Consider the following 22,996-nt stretch of genomic DNA (forward strand, 5'->3'; position numbering starts at 1 on the left):
AACCAAAGTTCACTAGAGGTGAGAACCTTTGACAAGTACTCTATCTTAATTGCACAGGGGCCAAATTGCCAGGTTTTTGCAGCCTCGCCACAAAAACACACAGGAACAGCTTCCCTGCTGGCCAGCTGCTCTGTTCTCAGGTGAACTGCATGGGAAGGGCCTTATCAGGTTTTATAGATAGTTGGTTCCTTTATTTTGCAGCAATGTTTAATGGCAAACCTTTCAAGGTGTGCTGCACCTTCTATTAATCATCGAGTCTTTACTTTGAAAAAGGCGGGGCACAGGGAAGGACCTGATACTGCCCTGGGGCTGATACTGAGCTGCAGGTCAACCTCCTTTCTCTCAATCAGCTTCCTCATCTCTAAAATGGCACCATCAAGAACTTCTTCCCTAGCTCAAGGGCTGCCTGGGAAGAAATGGAAAAAGAAATGGCATGAACTATGCTGCAAACTGAATAGCAAGGTAAAAGTCAGCACCAGCACCGTTAGTGAAACTGTTCTTGTTGGATGACAGGGCTTGGCTGAATTTCAGCTCCATTCACCACGTGCTGCTGTATACTGAAAGAGCAGGATGAAGATGGCAATGAAGCCAGTCCCCTGGGTTCATTTCCAGCACTTCTGCACCCGAGAGTATCCTAAGCACCTGTACACATTGATTCATTTAAGCCTTCCAGCAATCCTATGAGCCAATGTGGTGTGTTCAGGCCTTGCCTTGTATGAGGCCAAGCCCATGGTTCACTGGCATAGCATATGGGTCCCTCCAGCACTGCTAGGAGTGATCTCAGCACAGTGCCAGTAGTGGGCTGAGTACCACTGGGTGTGGCCCACCCCAAACCAAACAAACAGCCGTCTCCTTGGTAGATGGCTCAAAGACTGAAATACATGTTCTGCTGGCAGGAGACCCAGACTTGATCCCTTGTACCACATAGTCCCCTGAACACCAAGCCAAGTATGTATATCCTCATGAATATAGATGTGGTGCAACTCACATCACCACCCCAACACCACTACCACAAAAAAACTTGCCCTGGATAGTAACACAGAAAGCAGGTGTAGAGATGGGATATAAAAACTAAAGCCTTCATTTTGTTCCAGGAGTGCATCTTCTCAACCACATCTCACGACCTAACATTACCCATGAGCCTCAATTTCCAACTGAACAACAGACGAATGGTGACCGCTAATTTTATCTCCCAGGGTTGTGTATGGAGTAAACTTGGTCCTGCAGGTACACAAATAGTCTAGTCTAACATAACCTCTGCACTGCAGTAGAGGTTTAATGAGTTATCAGTTTTAAAAATGAAAAACAAACAAACCCCCCCCAAAACCCCAAAGACCCATAGTATGATTTGAAATCAAGAACTATGAGGGGGCCAGATTGGGTCTTTCTCAAGATTGCTTTGGCTATCTGGGATTCTCTGCAGTTATATAGGAATTTTAGGATAGTTTTGTTCTAAGTGTTAGCATTGCACAATGAGTTTGTAAGAGTTTGTCTTCAATATTTGTGGGAAGAATTACAGGCAATTCTTTTAAAAGTTTATTACAAATTGCAACAAGATTTTAAACTCTTGAGATGTTTTTGACTACTAACTAATGTCCATATCTGTTGTGGGTCTGCTCAGTCTTTCTATTTCTTCATTTCTGGCAGGCTATGTATTTCTAGAAACTTTTTTTTATTCTAGATTATTATTTTGTTGGCATGTCATTATCACAGTAGACTCAAAATTCTTTTTTTGTTTTTGGGCTACACCAGCTGTGCGCAAGGCTTACGCCTGGCTCTGTGTTCATAGATCACTTTTCAAGGTTCATACAGTGCCAGAGTTTGAACCCAGATCAGCTGAATGAAAGGCAAGTGCCTTATCTTTTTGGTCCCAGTATCTTTAAGATTTGAGCTAATGTTTTTAATTTATATCAAATTTGATGCTTTTATTATATACTGCATAATTATTTGTTCTATTAATAATGTGACAGGACTTTATATCATAAGTCATCATGAACCTAAGATGTTATTATAGTCTCTCATTCCTTAACAAAAGGCAAGAAAAGTATTTTAAACTAGAACAAGCCCTCTCCCCACCAACAAAAATTCCCTTTCAGTAACCCTAGTGACCAAACAAATGGAAGGGTTTATTATCATTTACACCTTACACCTTTGCTAAATATTTAAGTATGTAAATTTTATCTCAACCGATCTAAGTCAAAGAAACCCTAAAACTGAAACCATGTTGTGAGGGTAGTCAGTTTCTGTTTCTACCTAGTGAGAACCCACCTCAATTCCCAGAATTGTTTGGTGATCATAATGACTTAATAAATGACTTAACTACGGAAACTCCTGGCTTTAGGGCCAGGAACGCGGAAGAATCTTTTGACTAGCCCTCTTTAGAGAAAACACTCAGGCCCATATCAAATAACCAAGTGGTGAAATAGACCAGTCAAATGTGATTAATACTCCAGCTCCAGTACTTTTTTTTTTTGCTTTTTGGGTCACATCTGGTGATGCACAGGAATTACTCTTGGCGGTGCTCAGGGGACCATATGGGATGCTGGGAATCAAACCCGGGTCGGCCATGCGCAAGGCAAACACCCTCCCTGCTGTCCTATTGCTCCAGCCCCTCTAATACTTTCAATACGTTGCACACCAGCCAGAGTTCCCGCACTTCTCAAAGCCAGGTTTTTTTTTTTTTTTTTTTGCTTTTTGGGTCACATCTGGCAATGCACAGGAATCACTCCTGGTGGTGCTCAGAGGACCATATGGGATGCTAGGAATCAAACCCAGATCAGCCTCGTGCAAGGCAAACGCCCTACCTGCTGTGATATCGCTCCAGCCCCAAGCCAGGGGTTTTACAGTGGATGTTCTACATTAGTGGAGATGGTCACACATTTACTGAACAAATGAGTCCATCCAGCTTTACTTATCCTTTAGGGATATATGCTCCTATTATATTTTTGCAAACGTCTGATAAAGGTAAATTTCCCCCTTCTGGATGTTAGACAGCGCTCTGGGCTTATAGACCAATACCAAACCAAGACCAACCAAAATCCTTGAGAACGTGGCAGGTGAAAGTCTGGCAGAGCCCTGAACAGTTCACCTCTCCCTCAGTGAAACAGCTCCATAGAGGAACTGGGTTATACTTAAAGGAAATCTGGGGGGGAGAAAACTTTTAGCCTCTAGAAACCCACTTAAGAAATGATTCTTTCCAGTGAAATCTGAGGGAACGGCATGAGGTCATTCTACTCTCATGACCCACTGAAATAATACACTGTGTGTGGGACTCGCCCACACCGCAGGATCTGTGTGGGTATGATGCAATTACTCAGGGAGTGAGGAGAGACCAGAGCAGAACTTCCGTATTTCTCCTTTCAGGCTGTGCATGGTCATTTTCAAAGACTGTGCCATGGTCTGTCCCCCTCAGCTAGTCAATATCCTCCTTTATTCCTCTGTTAATTATTAAAGTCCAGTTTCAGATCCCTTTAATCAAGTTCGGAATCTCCAAAATCATACTAGTGGGCTCTGTTCACTGGTGTGGGCATGTTCTGAGCAGATTATCCAGGCTTAGTCTGAGATGCCAGAAGGCTTTGTTTCATGTTTTTTGGTCACACCTGGCAGCATTTGGACTCTACACCTGGTACTGTACTTAGGGGTACACTTCACCTGGAGCTCAGGGCCCCATGTGGTAGGGACCCAGGGACAGAACCTGGGTCTCCCACTGTAAAGCATACATTTAGCCCCCAGAGATTCCAAAGGACCACTCTCTTAGGTGTTTACTGCATAAACTCTAAATAGGGCTTTGAGTCTGTCAAGGAAAGCTGTTTGATCTATGGAATAATAAAATACAACTAAAAAATGAAGCGCGAATCTATGAAGCAACCGATCTATTATTTTCTAAAACCCCAAATACGGAGAGAGCAAAGAATAATACTGGAACCTCCACAGTGGACAACCCAGCTCTAGGGGCCAGACAGACAGAGCAGGGGTTAAGGTGCTTGCCTTGCCCCAGTTCCATCTTTGTCACTACAGAGTCCTCTGGGCATCACCGGGGGTGACTCCTGAGCACCAAGTCAGGAGTAGCACCAGTGGGTGTGCCCCCCCCCCCCCCCCCCCCCCCGCCAACCACAGTTTTAGAGAGAAAGCTAAAAAAAAGACTCAAAAATGAACACTTGGATAGGGAGCTGGCTCAGCAGTCAGGAGCAGGAGAGCTCTGGGCCTGCATGTGCCGCCCCCGCCCCCCCATCCCCAGCGCCCCCATTCCACTGCTGGGCATGGTTCCCAAACAAAGAAAGTCAAACAAAAATTTAGCCCTCAATTCCTCTTTTTTTTTTTTCTTCTTCTCGGGTCACACCTGGCGATGCTCAGGCGTTACTTCTTGCTTTGCACTCAGGAATGACTCCTGGCAGTGCTCAGGGGACCATCTGGGATGCTGGGAATCGAACCTGGATCGGCCACATGCAAGGCAAACACCCTACCTGCTGTGCTATCACTCCAGCCCCCTCAATTCCTCTTTCTAAGGAGGTTGAATCCTGTGCTCACTTCAAACATCCTGGAGGACAGACTCTTGTAGAACCTGGGTAGTTTTGGGTTTTGGAGAGAAAAAAGAACTACAGAACTGATGAATAGAACAGGACACCCAGAAATCGCCTCACAGGTCAAACCACAATACCCACATCCTGCAGGCTGGACCCAGAGAGCCAATTCTGGTGGCCATGTCTCCCCTTCTGCCATCTGCCTTTTCTATTTATTTATTTGCTTTTTGGGTCACACCCGGCAATGCTCAAGGGTTCCTCCTGGCTCATGCACTCAGGAATTACTCCTGGCGGTGCTCAGGGGACCATATGTGGGATGCTGGGAATTGAACCCGGGTCTGCTGTGTGCAAGGCAAACGCCCTCCCTGCTGTGCTATCGCTCCAGTCCCAACATTTTCTATTTAAAACTGGGGCTTGAGCGATAGATAGCACAGTGGGGAGAGCGTTTGCCTGGCACAGGGCAGACCCGGGTTCACTCCCTGGCATTCCATATGGCCCTAGAGCGCTGCCAGGAGTAATTCCTGAGTGCAGAGCCAGGAGGAACCCCTGTGCATCGCCGGGTGTGACCTCCAAAACCATTTACTGCCCTGACGATGTGTGTGTGTGTGTGGGGGGGGGGGGGGGAGGCCAGGCATCGGGGAAGGAGTCAACTACCTTCTGGGTGCTGGGGACAGCACCAGGATGTGGGGTTGCCCATGGCCTTGGGCCACCCGATGCTGGAAGGAGAAAATGACTCCTCAGACCCAGGAAGGAGCCCCGGAGGCCTGAGGTCCTGCGCAGTTTTCTCTTTTTCCTCCCTGAAAGTTCTTTTCCCGGGGCTAGAGCGATAATAGCACAGCGGGTCGGGCGTTTGCCTTGCACGCGGCCGACCCGGGTTTGAGTCCCAGCATCCCATAGTGTCCACCGAGCACTGCCAGGAGTGATTCCCGAGTGCAGAATCAGGAGGAACCCCTGTCGAGTCCCAGCATCCCATAGGGTCCCCTGAGCACTGCCAGGAGAGATTCCCGAGTGCAGAATCAGGAGGAACCCCTGTCGAGTCCCAGCATCCCATAGGGTCCCCCGAGCACTGCCAGGAGTGATTCCCGAGTGCAGAATCAGGAGGAACCCCTGTCGAGTCCCAGCATCCCACAGGGTCCCCTGAGCACTGCCAGGAGTGATTCCTGAGTGCAGAGCCAGGAGGGACCCCAGTGCGTTGCCGGGTGTAGCCCAAAAAGTTCTTTTCCGTCCCAATACAATCTACTAAGGAGGTTGGGGTGTGGATGCTGAGCGCTCGGGCGGGTCTCCCCCCGCCCCCGGCCCCGCAACACTTCGCTGGGGAGTCCGGTGCCCTCGGGGGGCCAGTCCGGCCGGGCAGTCCCTACCTGTCCGAGGAGGGCGGACGGTGCGGCGGCGCCGGGGTGTGTGGTGCGCGGCGGCGGGGCGCCCCTTTAATAGCCTCCCCTCCCCGCTTTCAGTTTCCCTTTCGGGGCCGCGCCCCCCCAACCCCCCGCGCGGGGTTTCTGGGAAGTCACCCCGCTTCTCCAGGTGAGGGGGGCGCGCCCCGGGCGGAGCCGGCCCGGCCCGGCGGCGGGTGTGGGGACGCCCGTTGCATCAGCCCGGCCCGCCCTCGCACCAGCTGGGCAGCGGGCGGACGGCCGCGGGGGGCGGCGGCTGAGGCGGGCGGGGCGCCCCGTCCCGGGAGGGCGCTCGCCTCGGCAGCCGGGCGCCGGGACGGCCCGCCTGGAGGACCCGCGGGGACTCGGGGAGCCGCCGCAGCCTCTGAAGCGGGGACGGGCGCGCACGCCGCTGCCGCTGCCGCCCCGGGAGGGCTCTGAGGAGGCCTCTGGCGGGAGGCGGCTCTCCGGAGCGGTCCCCCGGCCACCCCTCTCCGTCCCCTCGTCCGTCCCTCCCTCGACCCTGCGACTCACCAAGGCCCGGAGGGGCCAGTCCGCGATGCCCTGCGCTCCGCCACGGGCGGCCTCCAGGGCGTCCGTGGAAACGACGTCCGGCCGGAAGCACTTCCGGGCCGGCCGCGCTCTCATTGGCTGCCCTCGCCGGGGGCGGGGCGCCCAGGCCGCTTCCGATTGGCTGGCGGCGCCGGCGCCTGCGGAACGCGCCGGGGAGGCGGGCGCAGCCGGGCGGCCTGCGGGAGGACGGAGCGCTTCCGGTGCGTGTGGTGAGCGGCGGGCCGGGGGCGCGGGGGGCCGGGACCCGGGCGCCGCCCCGCGCTCCGCACCGCGCCGTGCGGGCCCTTCCTCACCGCCTCCCTCCCGGGCGCTGGGGCACCCCTCGCCGCCCTCCCCCGACGGAACGCGCCAGTTCCCCCCCACACGCCCCCGTCAGAACCCGCCTCAGCCCCCAGCGCGCTGGGGCCGTGAAAACTCCCGTTTGGTCCCGGGCTGGGTCCGGACTAGATAAACCAGGAAGCCCCTGTGCCGGGGAAAGACCCCGTTTCCTTCCCCCTCCGGGGCCGCCTGGGACAGGTCGCCCAGAGGCGGGGTCCGGGCTCCTCCGTCACCCCCCCACCCCCCCACCCCAGTTTCCAGAGAACTTTCCGTTGGTTTTGTTTGGGGGCCACAGCCGCTCAGGGCTTCCTCCTGGCTCTGTGGCCCAGGAATTTCCCCCCCCCCACCCCCCCGGGTGCCCGATGGGACCACCCCGATGGAACCCGTGTGCTGTCTAGTCCCGACCCCCGGACGCCCGAGACAGCACTTGGCGCCCACTACAGGTTCTGTCGCTCCCCTCGGCTCTCTCTCGTCTTCCCTTTCCCTTTCCCTCGCCTCAGCCTCAGACCCCATCTCACTGGTCAGGTGGGTCCAGGACGGTGCGTCTGGGGGCCCCTGCACCCTCCGCTCCTGCAGCCCCTTTGCACACCTTGCCTGGGTGGCCCCTCCCCCATGGACACTGAGCCCAGGCCCTCCCTGGCTCTCCTCCCAGCACACACATTCTTTTTTTTTTTTTTTTTTTTTTGCATTTTGGGTCGCACCTGGCCCTGATGCTCAGGGGTTTCCTCCTGGCTCTGCACCCAGGAAAATGACTCCTGGCGGTGCTCCCGGGACCTTATGGGATGCTGGGAATCGAACCCCGGTCAGCTGCCGCGTGCAAGGCAAACGCCCTACCCACTGTGCTATCGAGCCAGCCCCGCAGCACACACATTCTGTCTTGCCCCCTGCCCGGCCCTGTCTGCCCCAGGCAGGGTGGGGAGCAGAGTGGGGGAAGCTTCTGTCTCTCCCCTAGTTCGAGTGGGGCTCATGGGCTCCCAGCCCGCTCTCCTCTGTCCTTTGGAGGACAATTATGGTGTTCAATTATGCCCACGAGCCGGGGTGGCCTCTGAGGACTGCAGGGTGTATGGGGCCCTCCATGGAACAGCTGGGTCAAGGTTGCTCCGGGGGTCTCCACCGCAGGCTGTATGGGGGCCTTGCCCAGGGGAAATGTCTGATTGGGGCGGGCCTTGAGCCCATTGAGAGAACCAAGGTATCAAATCACCCACAGGGCCCGGTTCCCGGAGCTGCCCATTTGCGATGGGCTGGCCTGATACAGATGTCTTATGTAGCTCTCTTATGGGTGGAGGCAGACTTCACACTGTGTTTTTGTGTACAAGCAAAGATGCCTTTTGGTAGAAAGGTGTGGGAAGTGTGGGGGTCGTTGACTTGAAACTTGTTCCTGGGAGAGGTGGGTGCCAGGCAGTCTGCAGTGACTTAAGGGAGGGAATCCTCTGGAATTTGCCTGATCCCCATAATGAAGGTTTGTTTGTTTGTTTGTTTGTTTATGTAGGTTTTGGGCCCATATCCGGTGGTTCTCAGGGCTTACTCCTGCTTCTGCACTCAGGGATCACTCCTGGCAGACTCAGGGGAGACCATATGGGGTGCCAGGGATCGAACCCAGATCGGCCTCGTGCAAGGCAAATACCCTACCTGCTGTACTATGGCTCCATGCTGGAGGTTTATTAAGGTAGGAGACGCCAGGGCCTGTGTAGTGTCTCTGAACCCCCGGGTGGTCCGTCCTGCTCCTTTGCTCTCTCTGCTGGTGGGGGGAGTTTTCTGATTTTCTCTGATTTCTGGATTTTCTGGTGACCATGCTCACGTTAATAGCATAAACACTCCAGGCTGAAACCCTGAATTTTCTGTCTCCCTGGCATTCTTTTTTGGGGCTGATTTTTTGCGCACAACTGGTGATGCTCAGGGGTTACTCCTGGCTCTCAGGAATTACTCCTGGCGGTGCTCAGGGAACCATATGGGATGCTGGGAATTGAACCCAGGTTGGCCGCGAGCAAGGCAAACACCCTAACTGCTGTACTAGCGCTTCAGCCCGTCTTCCTGGCCTTCGAACCATATGTTCAGTTTTATAGGGGCGGGCCAGGCCGGGGAAGGTGGCACACTTGGCTGTGCTCAGGGCTTATTTGTGGCTCTGTGGTCAGGGATCCCTCCTGGCAGTGCTTGGGGGATCATACGGGGTGCCAGGACTGAACCCAGGTCATTTGTATCCTCCCCCGCCCCTCCCCTCTCCTCTCTCTTCCTCCTCTGCCTCCTCCTCCTCCTCTGCCTCCTCCTCCTCTTCCTCCTCCTCCTCCTCTTTCTTTTTTTGTTTTTTTGGGGCATACTGTCTTGCTCAAGGGTTATTCCTGGCTCTGCACTCAGGAATCACTTGTGGAGGTGCTTGGGGGACCATATGGAATGCTGGAGATTGAACCTGGGTCGGCTGCGTGCAAGGCAAACACCCTCCCTGCTCTACCATCGCTCCAGCCTTGCATCCTTCCTTCTGACTCCAGGTGGTCCAGGTCCTTCTGTGCACGCTCCCTGACGCTGGCCCTGTTTGCTCTTAGGTTGTTCGCCGTGAAGGACAGCAGCCGTAACTGCCATGGCGTCCTTGGTGGCTTACGATGACTCGGACTCAGACGCGGAGCCGGAGCCTGATGGCTGTGGTGCGGCGGGGCCGAGAGACTCTTCTGCTGTGGTCCAACCTTTGGATTTTGCCTCAGGTGCCTTGGGTGAGTCGGAAGGGGGAGCGCTGCCCCCCCAGCCTGGCTCTTGTGGAGAGGCAGCGGGACCTCGTCTTCACCTCCCGCTGGCACGGCTCGGGAAAGTGGCCCCAGCATCCTGCCCCAGCCAGAGACTGCAGTGGCCTTGGGCAGCGCCGGAAATCACCGTCCCCAGTCACCAGCCTTGTTCCTCCTTGTGGACAAGCCACGTTCCCTCGAGCCACGTGCCCGTGACAGCAGCTGGTGGGAAAGCCCCAAAGCGCCCCTGGGAAAGTTCCTGCTCCCTGGAGCCGCTTACCCCTGCTCAGACCAAAGCCGAAACCACCCGGAAAACTGTCAACTGTCTTCAGAGGAAGCGGGGTGAGGACGGTGTCGTGCCCTATACCCCCAAGAGATTCCGACAGTTGCCAGGGTTGAGCACAGAGACCAGGAAGAACAGAGATGGAGGGCCGCAGGGTTCCTCGGCTGTCCGGCTCCGGCCCCCCGCCCCTCTATGTGTGCGCCCCCAAGTGTCCGAGTTCATCGAGCCATACCTGAAGAGTCAGTACAAAGAAACCCTGATTGCCAAGAAGGTGCTCTTCCATCTGCGAGGCCACCGCGGGCCGGTGAACAGCATCCAGTGGTGTCCTGTCGTCTCCCGCAGCCACATGCTGCTCTCCACGTCCATGGACAAGACCTTCAGGGTGAGCCTGCACTTGGGGATCGGCCGGGATGGTTCTAGGCCGAGTGTGGCATGTGGGGTGTTCACACGCTTCTCTGTTCTGTTCCGGAGGGGATTATGGGTGGTCAGCCCTGCCCTGCCCCCTGCCCGCCCCACCCCCAGGACGCTGTCCTGATCCCCAGGGACATTGAGGTCGTTGACAGAGCCAAGAGAGAAGCCTGAGACCCCTGTAGCTCCTGCTGAAAGGTCAGCCGTGGCCACTTTGTGGGCTACAGGGGTGGACAGGTGGAGGCAGAGAGCGAGGGGAGGACCCTCAGCATGGGAGGGGTCCAGCCAGCCTGAGGGCCTCGGTGAAGGGTCACTGGGTGGAAGGTGTCCTTATGTGAGAGGGCCTGGAGGCTCGAAGGGGGCAGTGGGGAGCCTGAGTCTGGGCAGGGAGGCAAGGCCTGACTGGGGAGGGGCTGTGAGACCTGGTGGGTATGTCCCGATGGTGCCCAGACTCTCTCCACTGTTGCTTGGGTATTTGTGAGCTCCAGAGGAACACAGCTGCATGGTGAGCGATTCCATGAATAGGGGTGACATGTGTGTCCCCTGCCTGGGCGCCAGCCCCCCCACCCCACTCCTCGGCCTCTTGCAAGGTGCCCCAGACATTCCAGAGGGGAAGAGACAGCGTGGGGGTGAGGCAGGTGATTTTCCACATTCCCGCTGTGATCCAAGCTATGCCCTGCTGAGTCTGGTTTCTCCCCGGTATTAGACATCATTAACACATGTGCGTGGTCAGGGGAGAAAAATGCTTGCCAAGCCCCTGTCGAGTCAGGTGCTCAGTATCCCTGCTTCCTTCTGCTGTGTGTGGGGGCCACACCCAGCTTGCTCAGGGCTTACTCTTGGCTCTGCGTACAGGAATTATTCTGGCAAGGCTTGGGGGACCAAATGGAATTCGGGGCACCGAACCCGGATTGGCTGGGTGCAAGGCAAGCACCCTCCCTGCTGCGCTCTCTCTCCAGCCCTGCCACGTTCTCCAGAGTTCTAGAATCTTGTGTCTGCCATTGCATTTTGAGGTGTTGTTGTTGGGGAACGGCTGCATCGACTGTGCTCAGAACTTATTCCCTGCTCTTCTCAGGGATCACTCCTGGCAGTGCTTGGGGAACTGTAGGAGGTGCTGAGGATCAAACCAAGGTAGTTGAGAGCAAGGCAAGCATCTAATCCCTGGTCTGTCTCTCCAGTCCCCTATTTGGAGGATTTGGGCCTTTGGAGACACGTTCAGAAAGGAAGAAAGCAAGTCTAAGACAAGTAAGGATTTGGAAATGAGCCAAACCAGAAGATTCCATTTTTGTTTGTTTCTGGGTCACACCTAGTGGTGCGTGGGGGCTACTTCCGGCTCTGGGCTCTGGGGTTGCTCCCAGTGGTATGTGATACTCCGGGGACCAGGCAGTGCTGGGACTCAATCCTGTCCTGTGTGTAAGGCGTGTTTTGTATATGTTCAGCCCATTAGCACCACACTATGTGCAACTAACGTCAGAGCACAGACATGTCTTGATTTGCCTTCTATACTTGAGTAGTGTGTAGTGGATTTTGGTAAAGCCCTTTATACATATCATTAATCTCTTCATAGTACACATTAAATGATGATCCAGTAATCTCAAAAACAAAGCAAACCTACTTTATTTTTTAATTTATTTATTTTTTTGCTTTTTTGGGTCACACCCGGACATTGCACAGGGGTTCCTCCTGGCTCTGCACTCAGGAATCACTCCTGGCGGTGCTCCGGGGACCATGCTGGGGATCGAACCTGGGTTGGCCGCGTGCAAGGCAAACGCCCTACCTGCTGTACTATCACTCCACCCCCCACAAACCAACTTTAAAGATTAGTCAAGAAATTAAAACAAAACCCACAACACTACCCAGCCCTTTTTGCCTCCACAGGCTAATAGTTGTGGTAAAAGGTAAAGGTAAAGGCCCTCCCATTGTTCATCGATTTGCTCGAGCGGGTCTAGTAACGTCTCCATTGGAGATTTTGTTGTTACTGTGTTTGGCATATTGAATAGATCACGGGTGGCTTGCCAGGCTCTGCCGTGTGGGCTCGATACTCTCGGTAGCTTGCCAGGCTCTCCGAGAGGGGCGGAGGAATCGAACTCGGGTTGGCCATGTTGGCTGCATGCAAGGCAAACGCCCTACCGCTGTGCTATCGCTCCAGTCCGGGGGGCCGGAGCGATAGCACAGCGGGTAGGGCGTTTGCCTTGCACACAGCCAACCCGGGTTTGATTCCCAGCATCCCATATGGTCCCCCGAGCACCGCCAGGAGTAATTCCTGAGTGCATGAACCAGGAGTAACTCCTGTGCATCACCGGGTGTGACCCAAAAAGCCAAAAAAAAAAAAAAAGCCAATAGTTGTGAGTTGTATTTAAATTGAAAACTAATGTTTTAAAAATAGTTCTGGGGACTGGAGGGATAGCACAGTGGCTAGGGTGTTTGCCTTGCACGCGGCCAACCCAAGTTTGATTCCCAGCATCCTATGTGGTCCCCTGAGCACTGCCAGGGGTAATTCCTGAGTGCAGAGCCAGGAGTAACCCCTGAGCATCGCCAGGTGTGACCCAAAACGCAAGGTAAAAGGTAAAGGTAAAGGCCCTCCCGTTGATCGTCGATTTGCTCGAGCGGGCCCAGTAACGTCTCCATTGGAGACTTTGTTGTTACTGTGTCTGGCATATCGAATACTCTCGGTAGCTTGCCGGGCTCTCCGAGAGGGGTGGAGGAATCGAACTCGGGTCGGCTATGTTGGCCGCTTGTAAGGCAAACGCCCTACCGCTATGCTATCGCTCCAGCCCTCCCAAAACGCAAAAAAAAAAAAAAAAAGTTCTGTTCACTTACCCCTTATCCCTGGATTTGCAGCAAGAGTAACCAATTATTTTATTCCTCCCAATTAACCCAGTGCTCTTTAGCTATTTTAAATATAAATTGGGACAGTTATTAATGAGGTTTTGAAAAAGGCATCCTCTTCTGTAACAGGAATGATATAAAACCAATCAATAGAAGCACTTGACAAGACATTAAGTTACCGTCTGCACCGATTGGTTCAAGTTGTGAGCTCTCTGTCAATATCTTATATTTGTAGCATTATTAAGGTAGTTAAAATTCTGAAAGTGGGACTCCAAGTTGCATGGTTCTGAATGTGAAGGATATATTCTTCTTGAACCTACTTTCCCCCCCAAATCAAGTTTTCCTGAAGTAAGAACAAATAAATTCCAATCGCAAAGGCTATCTGTTTTTGTTTTGGGGCCATACCTGGTGGTGCTTGAGGCATGCTTCTGTCTGTGCACTCACGGATCACTCTTGGAGCGCTTGAGGGACCATATGGGGTGCTGGGGATCAAACCCAGGTTGGTCACATGCAAGGCAAACGTCCTCCCTGCTGTACTATTTCTTAGGCCCATTACTTTTATTTTTGTTTTGGGCGTCACACTTGGCGTGCTCGGGCCTTACTCCTGGCTCTGTGCTTAGGGGTCGTTCCGGGTGGTGCTCCGAGAACTCTGTGTGGTGCTGGGATGGGACCTGGGTCGGCTGCATGCAAAGGGCAAATTGATCTTATTTATTTATTTGTTGCTTTTTGGGCCACACCTGGCGATGCACAGGGGTTATTCCTGGCTCATGCACTCAGGAATTACTCCTGGCGGTGCTCGGGGGACCATATGGATGCTGGGAATCAAACCCGGGTTGGCCGCATGCAAGGCAAACGCCCTAACTGCTGTGCTATCGCTCCAGCCTGGCAAATTGATTTTAAACAGGGCCACACCCAGTGGTGCTCAGGGGACCATATGAGATGTCCAGGATGGAACCTGGGTTGGCTGTGTGCAAGTCAGACACCCTACCCACTGTACTATGACTCCAGCTCTTCTCCAAGCCTGATTTTATTTATTATTTTTTTTCATTTTTTATAATTTTATTTATTGAATCACCGTGAGAGCAGTTACAAAGCTTTCCGGTTTAAGTCTCGGTTATACTATGAAACAGCCATACCTTCACCAGTACCCATTCTTCACCACCCAAAACCCCAATATACCCCCATCCCACACCCTCCCCCTACCTGTGGGGGAGATGATTTTCACAGTACTCTTTCTCCACTTTGATTACATTCAATATTTTGACACCATACCCACCATTATTATTTGGGATTTTGCTCCAACACTCAGATCTTCCAAAAAGGCAACAGTACACTATTTGTTTTCTATTGCTGGTTATGAATAACATATGGTGTTGCATGGCTACAGTAGTGGCCATGCAATTTTGAAATTCCGAAATTTTAACAATTAAATCTGGAGGGATTTCTGCCAAAACCTGCTGGAGCAATAGCACAGCGGGTAGGGCATTCGCCTTACAAGCGGCCAACATGGCCGACCCGAGTTCGATTCCTCCGCCCCTCTCGGAGAGCCCGGCAAGCTACCGAGAGTATTCGATATGCCAGACACAGTAACAACAAAGTCTCCAATGGAGACGTTACTGGGCCCGCTCGAGCAAATCGACGATCAACGGGAGGGCCTTTACTTTACTTTACTTAAATCTGGAGGGATTTCTGCCAAAACCTGCTGGGTTCCGAGATTTGTTTCTGAGTCTCTTGGGTCATGGGCATTAAGCAGCTTGATCAGGAGCCAGAGAGGCCGTTCATGGGCGGCGACTCAGGGTCTCGTTGGGGTGTGGAGGAAAGGGCCAGCTCCATCTATCCTGTGAGGCCCTGCGTGTCTTGTCACTGTGCAGGGCCTCACGGGCCTCACAGTCAGTCACCTGACTGTCCATTGGCCTCTGGAGGATGGCGGCCACCGAGCTGCCAAGGGGGAGCAGGTGGAGGGACAGCGCCCTTTCCCCCCTGGGGTAGCCCGGCAACAGTAACCTACTGCGGGGTCTGGATGAATTTTTGCCAAAAGCCGCTGGGTTTCGAAATTTGTTTCTGAGTCTCTGAGATCATGGCCATTAAGCAGCTTGATCAGGAGCCAGAGAGGCCTTTCGTGGGCGGCGACTCGGGGTCTCGATGGGGTGGGGAGGAAAGGGCTGGCTTCACACCCATCCTGTGAGGCCCCACGTGTCTCGTCACTGTGGGCCCGAACCTGACTGTCCAGTGGCCTCTGGAGGATGGTGGCCACCGGGCCGCCAGGGGGAACAGGCCAAGGCACGAAAACTATTCCCATCTGGGGTGACCCGGCATCGGTAACCTACTGCAGGGACGGGACACATTTCTGCCAAAAGCCGCTGGGTTCCGAGATTTGCTTCTGAGAGTCTGGGATCATGGCCAATAAGCAGCTTGATCAGGAGCCAGAGAGGCGGTTTGTGGGCAGTGACTCGGGGTCTCGTTGGGGTGGGGAGGAAAGGGCCGGCTCCACCTCCATCCTGTGAGGCTCTGCGTCTCTCGTCACTGCGGGCCCAAACCTGACTGTCCAGTGTCCTCTGGAAGGTGGCGGCCACCAAGCCGCCAAGGGGGAACAGGCGGAGGGATAACACCCTTTCCCCCTGGGGCGGTCTGGCACTGGTAACCCATTGCGGAGGCCAGACACATCTCTACCAAAAGCCGTTGGGTTTCGAGGTTGTTTCTGAATCTCTGGGATCATGGCCGTTAAGCAGTTCAATCAGTAACCAGGGAGGCCTTGCCTCCAATTATATAGCGAGCCAGAGGTGGTTTGTGGGTGTGTCTCCCACATACCGAACTTTTGGCCATTTACTTTCTTGGTAAACTTTCCCCAGGTTTATGGGGTCTAGCCAAAGGAACAGCAGCAGTTTTGGGGTATCTGGAAGTCTGAAGGTGTCATCAGGCTGCTGATGCACTCGCCTCACAGGTACAGATTGACCTGCTGGTGGCACCGTACCCCGGCGAGCCTGATTTTAAACAACTTTTGGTATGGATAATGTGTGGCAGGGACAGGAGGAGCCAGTGGGGAAGAGGGGCTGGGGCCGTGGGGGCCTGGGCTGGAGAGAGCAGCCCTGGCTGAGTCCAGGTGTTCCGGGCGCTTGGGTCAGAGTGGAGCCTGGTGGGCAACCCCACAGCCCCAGGCACTGGGGTTCTCCCTGCGCTGTTGTCAGAGGTGGCCGTGTGGGTAATGGCAGGGACCTCAGGACCAGGTGTGGTGGGAGGGCATAGGGCAGGCTCGTGTACTCAGTCTGGAGCGAGGTCTGGTAGGAGCCCAGCCCGTTCCGATGGTCCTATAGGGCATGAGCTGCAGGCATGTGTGTGGCAGGGCGCCCTGACTATCTAGCCCTGCGTTCCTTTTCTGGGTGCCTTTCCCCTTGTCCTTTGCCTCATGCCTGCCATGATGCCTTTTTGCTGCCCGCTGATGGGGAAGGAGGAAAGGGACGGAGGGCTGGCGCCCGAAATTCCAGCCTGAATCGTCTCTGCTGCGGACTGGCTGTGTGATCTCGCGAGAGTGAACTCACATCTCTGAGCCTCAGCCTGACTAGACGGAGTGGACACAAAGCACAGATGCCTGGGGTTCCTGAAAAGTACCTGCTGTTGGGTGCGAGTGCCCGAGGACAGCCTGGCACACGGCCTCCAACTCACCCTCATGCTTTCCCTGTCTTGACCACAAGGTGGCGTCTCACTCTGTCCTGTCCAGGGTGGACCCAGCTCAGCCCCATCATGGATGGAGCTAGAATCTTCCAGAGCTTGGGGCGCGGCCAGCCCTGTTTTTCTATCCTCTCTCTCTGTTGCACGCGGTACAAAGTTGTTTCTTTTAAAAAATAGACGGTTTCTTTTAAAAAATCAACACGGTGATTTTTCAGATTGCTCATAATATAGCTGTTTCAGGCATTCAGTGCTCCCACATCAGTCCCACCTCCAGTGTGCCCTTCTCATCACTGTTGTCTCCAGTTCCCCACCCCCCAACCCCTTATGCAAACGAATTTCCTTCACATTATGTGTTACAACACAGAGTTGAAATTGAATTATCAAAACTTAGATCAATAAGTGTCAATTTGAGATATCTCACAATGATATTACTAAACTCATTGTCTGAGGATTTACAAGGCTGGTTGGTGCTACTTGAGCCTTCTGCCGACCCAGAGTTTTCATGCGTTAAGCGGTCACTAAAGATGAAACCCCCAATTTTTGAGTTTCATTTCCAGTCTTGGGCTAAGAATTTTTAGAAGCAAAAATCCCACTTGCCGCTAGGGGGCACAGTAAGACAGTATAAGCTGCTCAACTCAGGCCAAACTGTGAGAGTCCTCGACTCAAGGTAACATTCGCTGAAAGATGATTTCTTTTCTTGACCAGGAGAAAAACAACCCAATCCATCTGATTAATCTAAAGAACTTGGAGTGCCAGTTCCTTCATCTCCTTAAAGTGTAGTTTTGGAATTCATAAATTTCAATTGGGCCTGGAAGAGTGGAGAAAGAGAGAGAGAGAGAGAGAGAGAGAGAGTTATTTTAATATGTTCTAAATGTGCTGTGAGCTGTAAAATAAGCTTGTATTAGTTTTGAAAAATTTACAGCCAGAGAAATTAAGTCAGAGAAAACAGTGACTCACATTTGCACCTTGAGGCTTTGTTTTCTCTCTCGAGGTGCCTTGGCTGCCCCCTGGGTGGCAAGCGTGCCCTTCCTATGCCCGTGGATCCTTATTTGACTCACAGTGTGGGTGCTTGAACCCAGCAGCCAGTGCTGACTGCCAGCCTGATGGGCAGAGCCCTCGGCCAGCTCTGAGAGGGGCCCAAAAGCTCCTGCTGGGTCAGGCTGCCAGGGACCTACTCTGTGCGCCGGAAGCTGGAGTTCTGACACCGGAAGCACCCCTCAACCCCGGGTATGTCTTTCAAGACAATATGTGCCTTAAGAGAGCACATCATTTATAGGAATACTACTAGCAACAGGTGACCTTGTGGTCCTTAAAAAAGATTCTGTTTTGGGGGCTGGGGAGACAGTACAGTGGGGAAGGAACTTGCCTTGCACATGGTCAACCCAGGTTCGATCTCTGGCACCACGTAGGGTTCCCTGACCCCAACAGCTGTGATCCCTGAGCACAGAGCCAGGAGTTGTAGGGGCGAAACTGATACCATGACAGGCGGCAGAAATGAGAAAAATCAGGTAGGCCTCAGATTCAGTTCCTGGAACTGAAGCCAATTCTCAGTTTCCCAGCAATAGAACAATGCGTAACTAGCCAACCTGAACCCACCTGGGCAAGTTCCTGGGCCCAGCAGGTGGGCTCGAGTAATCAGTTCTCACAAATGCCCCAGAAGTTGCTTTTTTGTTAACCCTAAAAGAACAAGAAGGCGACGTAATCATAAAGTTGGTACTGATACTGGAAATTGTTTAATTGTTGCCTTAGCACTGTTACCCTAGGCACTTGCCAAAACGCCTTTGCTTGGTAACTAAGATTATTTTCTGAAACAATAAGGCATGTGCTGCTTATGTAATCAAACCCTATAGAAACTGCTTAATGCCTGAAGTCACAGTCGCTGTCAAGAGACCACTCTGTGGGTGAGATAGCTGACCCCAGTATGCTGGAATAAAACTTCTTCTGCTTTTCCATTATCAAGTTAGTGTTTCTGTCCGTCTTGCTGCTTGGGAACCCAGAATCCCAGGCTTAACGGAGTGATCCCTAAGAACCACCAGGTGTGGCCCACAAACCAAAGAAAAAGAAAGAAAGAAAAAAAACTTTTGATCACAAACAGGGTTTTTTTTTTTTTTTTGCTTTTTGGGTCACACCCGGCGATGCACAGGAGTAACTCCTGGTTCATGCACTCAGGAATCACAGCTGGCGGTGCTCAGGGGACCATATGGGATGCTGGGAATCAAACCCGGGTCGGCTGCGTGCAAGGCAAACGCCCTACCCGCTGTGCTATCGCTCCAGCCCTGACAAACAGGTGTTTTTTGGTAAGGCCCTTGATGGTGTAGGAAGCGGGAAGTACGAAGCCCAGAGTCCCTCTCCCTCCTGGCGCCCTTCCTGCGCGGTGGGCGCAGCCCTGCTGCCGCGGTGCGTGTTTCTTTGTTCCGCACCCACACCCATCTTGGTACTGTCTGGGGAGAACACGTCCTGCCTTCTTTAAAACTCTCCCACCCAACTTTGCTGGCTGTGATTTCAAGGTCTGCTTGGCCACGTGCCTGGTCCCTGCCCTTTCTTGCTTTCGTTTGGAAAAGCCTGCGGGAAACACGGCCGGATGTGAATGCTGCCTTTTTCATTTCTTATTATTTATTTATTGCTTTTTTGGGTCACACCTGGCAATGCACAGGGGTTACTCCTGGCTTTGCACTCAGGAATCACTCCTGGCGGTGCTCGGGGACCATATGGGATGCTGGGCATTGAACCTGGGTCGGCCGCGTGCAAGGCAACTTGCACGCACTACTTGCTGTACTATTGCTCCAGCCCCTTCATTTCCTATTTTTATTTTGGTGGTGCCAGGGACCAAACCCCGGGCCTCACACGTGCTAGGCAGGCACCCCCGCTGGGCCATAGCTCGCCCTAGACGGCTGAATGGAGGAAAAGACAACTTTCTGGGTGCTCGCTGTGGAGAGGAGCCCGAGCAGCTGAAGCAGCGCCTTCTCAGCGCCCCTGGACTGATAAGTCCACGTAGTTTTGAAGTTTCCATTTCAGCCAGAGGACAGCGGGGAGGGTATTTGCCTAGCATGTAGCCAACAGTGAGTGGTTCTGTCCCCAGCATCCTATTTGGTCCTCTGCCAGGAGTGATTCCTGAGTGCAGAGCCAGGAGTCACCCCTGAGTATCACTGGGTGTGGCCCCAAAAGCCCACCCTCCCCCAAAAAGAAAAAGTTTCCATTTCAGTTCTGGGATGCGTTTGGAGTTTGAGAAGCTCGCCTGCATGTTCCCTTTCCATGGCCTGTACCCTGGATCGGCGTCTCCGACTTGATCCCATGAAAGATGCTGTGTGGAGGCAGGGAGGGAAGCTGGTGCCCCAGCAGGGTCTGGCTAGGAAGGGCGGGAGACCCCTCATGCCCGCCTGCCTCTGGGGACACTCCCCTGGGGCCGCACCTGCGGTCCTAGGGAGAGCCGTGAGGAGAGGAGGCTCTCAGCTGTGGCAAAGTGTCGCATCTTCATGTCTCACTGCATCTCATTGATTTATCATCGTTAGCGTATCTGGTTATATTAGGGCCTCTCAGATGTGCTCTGCAGAAAGCAAGAGATCTCAGATGCAAAGACAGGGAATTTACGGATTCGAGTGCCGGAGCAAGAGGTTTTTGTTTAGTTTTGAAAGAATTATCCTTGATGGATTTTACAGAGTGCGAGTGAGATGATTCGGTGTGGAGAGTGCGGGCCGCGGCGCATTATGCAGATGATCGGCGATTTATTCCAAGCACGAGGCAAATCTATTGGAAATGAGCTGCACAGCTGGGGAAAAGGCCGGCCAGCCGGCCTGGCCATGCGGGGGGATGGGGCGGGGGCGCCGTTGGGTATTTGGGGAGTGAATGATTAACAGTGCATGGGGGTAATTAGGTGAGGGCGTGGAGAGCTAGAGCGGCGGCGTGTGCCCCTGTGTGTGTGCACGTGCGTGTGCAAGCTTGCAGAAAGATCACCTAGTTCCTCCTTCCCTTGATGGAGGCCCAGAGAGGGGAAGACACTGGCATGAGGGCACACAGCACGGACCATTGGCGTGAGAGCTGGGAGTCGGGTACCTTGTTGGGAGGCTGCACCTCGCCTGGCTCTTCCCCTTCCCTCTGCTGCTGAGCTGGGGGGCCACCCGGTTTCTGACACCCCCCACCCCCAGATGAAAGCTGCCACATCTCGGAGGCCCACAAATGAGACATTTGCCTTTCTCAGCTGCCTGCCAGAAGGCCCTGGCAGACTCGTGCCTTCCAGAAAAATCCTCAAGTCGAAGGAGGGAGACGAGAAGGAAAGGGTAGCAGAACCCAAGCTGTGTTTTCTGCTTCTTGACAACTTCCTTCGGTGTGAGTTAAACACTCGCAGGCGCTCCGGGCGGGCGGGCACGGCGTGCCAGCTGCCGGGGGGGCCGGGCCCGGCGGAGGTGCCGACTCCAGCCTCACGAGGGAAGAAGAGAGCAATTGGGGGAAATGTTTTCAGTGTGATTGAAAAATGCAGATTGCAAAATTGGCACTCTCGGGCGCTGAGATGGTCGAGTGAGTGATTTCTTGCTGCTTTTAAAACTTGGACGCCGGAGACTCTTTGAAGGGGCCCGCCCGCTGCCCGGTGGGGTTCTGTTCTCCTTTTTTGAAAAATTCAGATTTTATTTCATTATGTCATGAGGGGTCCATTCGAGGGGCTCTGCAAGGACATGAAAAATGACCCCCTGACCCCCCCCCCCCACCCGTGCCGTGAGCCCTGGTGGGTGGCGGGTGCTGGGGCTTGAACCCTCTTTAGAAGGGGCCCTTTTCCTCTGAGCTTCTACTCCTAGCCAGATATTTGTTGCATCCTTTCTCCAAATTCCCAGGCTCTGGGGACCCCCCCCCCCCCCCGCCTGCAGGGGTGGGGGGAGGGCCTGTGGCCCAGGTCACGGCCTCCCTCCTTCCCTGCCTTGAAGACCCTTGTGACAAGGGAAGGGGAGGGAAGGGGCAGGAAGGGCTGCCTCCCCCCTCAGAACACAAGTGTGAGCCCTGCGGCTGCAACTGGGCTGATTGCTGGCTTCTGGCCGCTGGGTGACTATCTGGACTGAGAGGCTCCTTTGCTTGCCTGTTCTCTCGAACTTTCTCTCCCTTTTTTTTTGCAGGCGGGGGGCGGGGGGAGGTTTAGGAAGGGGGGCATACTCATGCGCTCCTGCCCATTGCACTGACTCTGGCTCCCTTGTGTTGAGTCTGCTCTCGGCAGTGCTCTGAGGGCCGCGTAGTGCTGGGGTCTGTGGCCTGGCCCTCCTCTTCCTTGGCTTGATCCTTGCGTCGTGGCTCTCGGCACGTTCAGCCATCGCGCTTGCCGTACCTTTTGCTGACAGACGGCGCTCGAGAAGTGTGAGCGTAGCTTCATTTGCCAGGAGCTGCTTCTTCTTTCTGAACGCTCCTCTCTTTTCGTGTCGGATGCGCATGGTTTTCATTGTAGATCTGCAAAGTTTTCTCTCAGCTTTCTGACTACAAGTTTCCCTGTTTTTTTCTGAAATGTTTCTACCTTTTCCTAGCTCCTTTGTGCTCCGTGTTGTCTCTGCATCCCAGCAGAGATTTTCTCTGCTTATTCTTTTTGGGGCGTGGGAGGAGCCTGAGAAAGTTGGTCTGACCAGCACTTGTATGTGTGTGGAGTATATGTAGTGTGTGTGCGTGTGTGTGTGTGGTGTGTTTGAGGTGTATGTAGTATGTTTAGCATGTGATAAGTAGTATGTGTATGTAGTATGTTTATGTAGTAGTATGATAAGTAGTATGTGTATGTAGTATGTTTAGCATGTGTTGTGTGTAACGTGTAGTTTGTGGGCTGTGTGGTATGTGGTATGCACAGTGTATGTAGTATATAGTGTGTACGTGGTATGAGATGCATGTGTAGGGTATGTGGGGGTGTGGTGTGTGAGGTGTGCGTGGGGTGTGATATGTTTGTGATGTGTGTGGGACATGTGACATGTATAGAGTGGGTGGAGTGTGTATGTTCTGTGTGTGGTATATATGTACGACGTGTGGTATGTGTATGTAGTGTATGTGGGGGTATGGTATGTTGGTGTTTATGGCGCAGATGTGGTGTATGACGTGTGTATAGTAGGTGTGGTATATGCTGGTGTGTGTGTGTGTGTGTCTGGGGGTTGTTCACAGTTGTGGGGCGATGAGGCACTAATTGGTACCCTTGGCACGTCCCCAAATGTAGTGTCTCCGAGACTGGCGTTCCCTGGTCTTTGGTCCTATCCCTGGGGTCCCACCGTCTCCCCCAGTTGCTCTGGGACTGGGGTGGCCTGGGGAGGACGACTGTGATCGTCCCACGGGGACCCGGGGGTGGCTCCCTCTGTGTTCCCAGCCTGC

At 53.6% G+C, this 22,996-nt stretch overlaps 1 protein-coding gene across 1 annotated transcript in view; it reads left to right on the forward strand.

Annotated features, from left to right (window-relative positions):
- The first annotated feature begins 8,273 nt into the window (after positions 1 to 8,273).
- Positions 8,274 to 22,996, forward strand: part of WDR25 (WD repeat domain 25) — a 98,774-nt gene continuing 84,051 nt past the window's right edge. The window contains exons 1-2 of the mRNA XM_056113687.1: positions 8,274 to 8,450; positions 9,322 to 10,160. Coding sequence (XP_055969662.1) covers positions 9,357 to 10,160 — 804 coding nt within the window. The 5' untranslated portion in view covers positions 8,274 to 8,450; positions 9,322 to 9,356. The remainder of the gene's footprint in view (positions 8,451 to 9,321; positions 10,161 to 22,996) is intronic.

The sequence above is a fragment of the Sorex fumeus genome, unplaced genomic scaffold (genome assembly GCF_029834395.1).
Source record: "Sorex fumeus unplaced genomic scaffold, SorFum_2.1 ptg000022l, whole genome shotgun sequence".
NCBI classification, from domain to species: Eukaryota; Metazoa; Chordata; class Mammalia; order Eulipotyphla; family Soricidae; genus Sorex; species Sorex fumeus.